Genomic DNA, 6,624 nt, shown 5'->3' on the forward strand with positions numbered 1-6,624 from the left:
GAATTAGAGTTATTGTTTGGGCACAGCTTAGAGGGATTGTTCAGGCACAGAGTTAGAGGGAGTGTTCAAGCACAGAATTAGAGGGAGTGTTCAGACAGAATTAGAGGAATTGTTCAGGCACAGAATTAGAGGGATTGTTCAGGCACAGAATTAGAGGGATTGTTCAGGCACAGAATTAGAGGGAGTGTTTTGACAGAGCTTTTGAGGAAAGGTTTTGGTTAAGTTTCAAAAATACTAATTTTTTTATATTCCATATTGTGATAAATTACGTTGATCTTTAATTTTATAATAAACAGTCCGGGAACTACACTGAGAGCGTACTGCATATTTAATTATTTGACAAAGGTTAACAATGTCAACACGGACACAAACTCGTTAACTATTAATGCCAAACATGGGCACGATCTCGTCAGCTATCAATGTCAACATGGACACAAGCTAGTAAACTATCTCAGACATCTGTCTTTCAAGATACTTTACAAGATATCAATTCCCAATCTAGTTCTATATTTCAAGAGAGTAATTCAAGATGTTTCTCGTTCGCTAACCAAGAAGAAATTACTCTCGCACTTTAATCAAAGCGGAGTCTATTCCAACTGACGTGTATTAAGATATCTATGTTACAGGTTAGCGCAGATATATATAAGCATAGTTAATCTATTCACTGACGTAGTGAAAAGTTTATCACAATACAGGCTTTAATGTAATTACGTACATAGCTAGGCTAGATTAATCGCTTTACAAGTTTTGCTAGTTAATGATCAGCGTGTTTAGATTTACTGACAATGTACAACGTAATATATCTAGGTATGTTCAGGTTATCAAATATGGGGATTGCTACGATATAACTGAAAAAAATCTGTCTTGATATTTTAAATATTTTGAAGGGAATTCTACTTGAAATTATTCAATATTAAGCACATAAATCAAACTGAAAAATATGTGACATATTTTTTCCAAATATTGTTAAATTGTTTTTAGGCTGTTCTCTTTCTCACACATATAATTGAGCTCAGAAACAAATCTAGAATTTTAAAAAGAATTGTTTAACCTTGTAAAATGAAAACAATTATTTTATTTAATAACAGGACATCATTGACTTCGAATTGTTTTTAAACAAAAATAATGTTTTATCTGTTAAGACTAACAGTCCTTTGTAAGGTTTTTTTTCCCCAGATATTTGACACTTGAGCTAAATTGTTTTTAAAAATCGATATATTTTGTTTAAGAAACATTTTTGACATGAAAAGGGTGAAAAGCCAAAAAGTTAGACAAGAGAATCAGATTAAGTAAAGGATCCGTTCGACCTCGGAAAGGTTATTTCTTTCTTTGCCAAATCATTAAATAAGTTATTTAACTATCCCATTCAGGACAAAAGGCCTAATTTAGACTTGGTATAGTTATATTTAAATAGTTTAGATAATCTCATCCTGTAAAGAGGTATTCAACGTTTAAGGTTAAACAGTAACAAGGGAGGTATGAAACCAACTCAGGCATAAAGTCACAAGTAAGGAATTTTGTTGTAAATTCAAGCGAACCTTGATTAAATGAGGAGCATCTTCGATTATCTGATCTATGATCTGGAAAATATCGTCGTTTTTCTTACTTAAAAAGTGTCACATTCTGACGGAATCGTCTATTTTTCTCTGAAGCTAAATCCGCAAGTCACATAGAGACACTCTGATATGCCACATTTTAAATTGAAATTACGTCTGCAGTTCCTTTAAGATACACAAGTTTCATTCTCACAATCACAGATTCAAGTTAAATAATAGTACACTGTAAAAATATTTAAATCAACTGTAATCTAGGTTAATGTTTGTATTTCTAACTTTATTTCATTATTTGTAAGTTCTCTAAACTTCTCTAGATGAGCATCAAACTTCTCGTTGGGGTAGAAATGATACCATTTACAGCCCTGAAATATAAAAGACACATATAAAAATCTAAATTGTAATGGACTCTCTGTGCACAAACTCTTATTTTATAATCCTTATATTTTTGCAACCAATCGTCGTGATTTGTTGACCTGAGATATTTCAAACTATAATTAATGAATATAGATTAAATAATCTAAGTTTGAAATGTAAAAGGTTTAAACCATCAGCTTGCAAAGATACAAATATGGTGAAAAATTCTGTTTTGTTTTACTACTCTTGAAGTCTAGTAAACATGATGTCAAGTAACTGTTCATTTATATAGGATGCTTGCCAAATACCCAATTCATGTCGATTTTCTTTAACATTTCATTTTAAAAAATGATGTCCTAGGATATTCTTATGTTAATTTATCTCAAAATTGATAACTTTTAACATTGTTTTCTTTATAATAAAATCCACTTGCAAAATAAAAATAATAAGAATCTCAATATTGTAAATCGGACATACGACTAATTATAAGTACAAAGCCATGCATTTTTTTTTAACCGTACATATCACGGGCACCCGTAGGACATTTTAATTTCCGAGCTGGGTCAACCTTTCCGTTCCCAGTTTGTACTGTACCTAGCTCTATGGACAGGACTAGCCGGTGCAACAAGGTTGACGCGGTCAGACTTTATGCTTCATATAGGTTGAATTTAATTTTACTAAAGGGGCAGAGGTGCGTGATATACCTGATAGACAATATGTATATCTTTATTGCAGTCTCTATACCCCTTTCCATGGAAGCATGTGGCGTTATCATCTATTTCTGCGTACTGCAAACCTAAACATGTTAAATTATTATCATACGCCTACAGAGTGGCATTGAACAATTTAATCATTAGTTTTAAAAAAAGGAAGAGAATTGTCAGAATTAAACACTGTCAGAGAAAGCCCAAAAGTGAAGGACCTAATATTTATTTATTAATCAAAGTTTCGTTTGCAGTACATTTAAAATTATTCAACTTTACAACATAAAATACAATTTTCAATTCATACAAAAAAAAATTAAATAACATTAAACAGTTCTAGAAGATTAAATCGTTCAAAAAAGTTATTGAGAAAAACGATTCCTCAGATCCTGTAATGCTTTCTGTTATTTATCTTGAAATTATGATTTTTCTGAAGCTTTTTAAATAATCTTTACTTTTTGAACTAAAGAAACTGATATTTTGTTTCAAATTATAATTTTTTTTCGATCAATATAAATCTATTTAACTTAATGGAATAATTTTAAGATATTGTGAATTATTTTATCTTGCAGAATTCAAACTTTGAATTATCAAAGGTCTATATTCTGAGGTCGTATACGGTATAGAGAGTAAAAAATTTAAAAATGAAGAATTTAAGTATTCAATTAAAAAAAAAACTAAACCTGGCATGTTCCAAAGTCCGCTTTTCTCTGGAACTGTACAGAGCCCTGACTTGAGAATAGCGTAGGTTGTAATCCTCTGATCATAATACCAGGTAGATATCGGATCCAGAGAACCAAGGGATCTAAACAACATCATCATCATCTTTTTTATCATCATTTTAATCACTATGGTCATGTTCATCATTTTCATCATTATTATCCTGGTCTTCAATTAATCATTATGATCCTGGTTATCATGTTCATATATTATCATGATCATGGTCTTTGTGTTTTTCATTTGATCATGGTCATTATTTTCATCATTATGATCATGGTCTTTTTTACATCATTATGGTCATGGTCATTATTTTCATCATTATGGTCATGGTCTTTTTTACATCATTATGGTCATGGTCATTATTTGATAATAATGATGATCATAGTCATAATTATTTCATTTCTGATAATAGTTATCAAGTTCATTGACATTTTCATCATTTTCGTCATTTTTCATCATTTTCATCATTTTCATCATTTTCATCATTTTCATCAACTTCATCATTTCATCATTTTCATCATTTTCATCATATTCATCATTTTTATCATTTTCATCATTTAGTTAGTTGTATGCTCCTTACCTAAACCTTTCTACAAGATGAGTAAGGTTTCCTGTATATCCTAGAACTTGGAGCCAGGTACTAGCTCTCATAGCAATGAGGTTCTGATTGAAGGTTTCTCCTGTATCTCCTGGTATACTAGCTGTTTCCTAATTGTATTATTATTATGATATAATTATGTTATAATAATAATATTAATAATTATTAAATTAAAGTTATCCCTGCAGGGTAAGACCACTTAAGGATATCAATAAGGAATTCCAAGGATTAACGGTATTTTTGGCGGGTATAAGTGCCATTCAAAATTTAATTAAAGTTTATTAATTGTAGAACCACTTTCATTGTTTTGAAAACTACTTTTAACCAGTAAATTTGTTTACCTCATATTGTGGAATCCAAATTTGTTTATCTGGTTCATCCCTGTTCAACCATCTTTCAATTAAAATCAATCAATAAACATGGTGATTCAGATATGCCTCTCTATAAATGAAATGTCACTTAAATCTGAATCTACACTCAGGTATGAACTCAACTATAGCTCCAGTTTTTTTCAGCATCTTTCCATATTCTTCCATCATAGGTCCAATCTATTTATTTCATCATTTACCCATTTCGTCTCATGTAAAACTTTAAAATAAAATACTGTAAAGAAAAAAATATGAATCAGTACAAAGAACATGTAAACTAATCACCATTACATTTACAAATTTATCTTCCCAACTTGTACAATACCAACAAATGTTCACCATGGATTATAAAAACTTTTGATAAAAAATTGTTCAAACCTTAGAAGTGGTGTAGATTATCCTCACTATTGTCCGAACTTCAGGAAGGAAGTATCTCCATAGCAGAAGCGCTAGCGGGGTCACTTCCTTGTAAGGATACCGTGCTAAAAAGTGTAAATAAAACAAACAATCCCATTAGTCTGTTTCTTCACTGGTCCTGTCCTTCACTTGTCATGTCCTACGCTTGTCCTGTCCTACACTTGTCCTGTCCTTTACTTGTCCTGTCCTTCACTTGTCCTTTCCTGTTCATGTCCTTGTAGCAAAAATCGTGGAAATTCTGTAAACTTGCAGTACGTTTTACATTATTAATGATTTAATGTTGTAAACTTAGACATAATGACATTATTCATTGAAACTACGTTTCAATTGGATACTTAGCATGATTATCTTAAATCACGCGACATATTTAAATTACGCTATAAGGCATGTGCAGAGATAGATTAACTGCATTATATCTATTCTCTCTAATCTTGTAAATATGTTCATTAAATACGTCATATGATTGCTTAATCATGTGATATAGATAACATCGTATGAATTGTAATAATGTCAATTCATGTTAATTTGTGACATAAGATATTAAATAAAGCTTAGTTTATAGAGTAGCTCCGTACTGTTTACTGCGTAAGAGTAAACCTGAAGCCCTGTTTCTTTAATTTGGAATCAATATAGATAACTAATTGATAACTAGGCTTGTGTCCCTGTATGGAATTAAGAGCACTGGATCGTCCAACTATGAGGGGGGAAATATCGAATATTAACCTAAATGTTAAAATATGTTTAACTTGCATAACGGTGTTGTTTTTAATATTTGATGTTTTTGAAATTTTTGTTGTTTTCTGTTCATACAAAAACAAAACATAAAGATTCACATATAACAAGGATATCGTTAATTTTCTGCAAAGCAAAACTATTTTCCAAAAATAAAGATAAATATTTCAATAAAAAAAGTTACCTTTGCCCATCTCCTGGACATTTTTGTTGTAGCATAAACCCATTGAGGCCCAGATCTGTCCATAACTGTCTTTCTTAGCAGACAAGTTTTTTCCAGAACTGTCTTTTGCTGTTGACACAACTTGTTCTGGGCTCTCTTTTTTCGGCGACAAGATCGGTTGAAAATTGTCTTTTTTCTTAGACAAGAATGGTGCAGAAGTCTGATAAAGTTTAATTGTGTGTTCGGTATTAATGTTTTTATAACTGTCATGACTTTTTGACAATTTTTGTTCTAAATTTTCCTGACTCTTGGACATTTTTTGTTCTAAACTTTTTCGATTATCAGACAATACGTTTCTTGAATTGTTTTGATTATTTGACAATATTTGTCGTGAATTTTCTTGAATATTTGACAAGAACTGTACTGAATTGTCTTGACTATTTGACAATATGTGCTGTAAATTGTCTTGACTATTAGACAATATGTGCTGGGAATTGTCTTTGAAATCACTATCTTCGCTTAGAACGGAATCTGTGCAAAAGGAAAATAATATATCTATATTATATATTATAATATATAATTGTATAATGTTTTATGTGTTATTGTACGCTTTTGAAAATATGAAAAATGAACCTACATATTATATGAGAAATTAAAAACAAATTACATTTAAATTCTACTTTTTTGCATAATTTGATTTTCATAATTTTTGGATAAAAAATATAATATTCCTGTCCTTGTTGTCTTATGGAATGCATGTTTAATAATTTTGGTGTATTTATCTTCTGTTCCGGACTATAGATTACACTCAGACACAGATACAGGATTAGAACCAGCATTAGAAGATATTGTTTCAGTGAACCAATCAGTAAACTCATCCTCATCATTAGGACCTGATAAATAGTTATAAAAGGAACTGGGGTTGCAACTTTAAGTCCCCCCCCCCAATGAAAGAGGGGCATTACCTATTCACAACGGAACCCTGTAACCTTTATTTAATCGATAGTATAGT

The 6,624-nt window shown here is 30.8% G+C and overlaps 2 protein-coding genes across 2 annotated transcripts in view; both read right to left on the reverse strand.

Annotated features, from left to right (window-relative positions):
* Positions 1–541: 541 nt before the first annotated feature.
* Positions 542–4,405, reverse strand: LOC111700876 (uncharacterized). The gene is made up of 5 exons (XM_023471941.1): positions 4,274–4,405; positions 3,915–4,042; positions 3,298–3,419; positions 2,615–2,706; positions 542–1,918 (listed from the first exon to the last, which is right to left on the reverse strand). Exons 2-5 carry the CDS (start codon positions 3,983–3,985, stop codon positions 1,808–1,810), a joined length of 396 nt encoding a protein of 131 aa, XP_023327709.1. The 5' UTR covers positions 3,986–4,042; positions 4,274–4,405; the 3' UTR covers positions 542–1,807.
* LOC111700869 (uncharacterized) overlaps positions 4,388–6,624 on the reverse strand; it is a 3,703-nt gene continuing 1,466 nt past the window's right edge. Inside the window, exons 2-5 of the mRNA XM_023471928.1 lie at positions 6,349–6,505; positions 5,634–6,143; positions 4,679–4,782; positions 4,388–4,480 (exon numbers count right to left, since the gene is read on the reverse strand). Coding sequence (XP_023327696.1) covers positions 4,388–4,480; positions 4,679–4,782; positions 5,634–6,143; positions 6,349–6,499 — 858 coding nt within the window. The 5' untranslated portion in view covers positions 6,500–6,505. The remainder of the gene's footprint in view (positions 4,481–4,678; positions 4,783–5,633; positions 6,144–6,348; positions 6,506–6,624) is intronic.

Source organism: Eurytemora carolleeae, unplaced genomic scaffold (assembly GCF_000591075.1).
Source record: "Eurytemora carolleeae unplaced genomic scaffold, Eaff_2.0 scaffold403, whole genome shotgun sequence".
NCBI lineage: Eukaryota > Metazoa > Arthropoda > Copepoda > Calanoida > Temoridae > Eurytemora > Eurytemora carolleeae.

Coding starts and splice junctions, on each gene's coding strand:
- LOC111700876 (XM_023471941.1), bottom strand. CDS start 3,985: ATGAGAGCTAGTACCTGGCTCCAAGTTCTAGGATATACAGGAAACCTT. Junction 3,420..3,914: donor CATCTTGTAGAAAGGTTTAG/GTAAGGAGCATA, acceptor GATGTTGTTTAG/ATCCCTTGGTTCTCTGGATC. Junction 1,919..2,614: donor ATATACATATTGTCTATCAG/GTATATCACGCA, acceptor TTTATATTTCAG/GGCTGTAAATGGTATCATTT.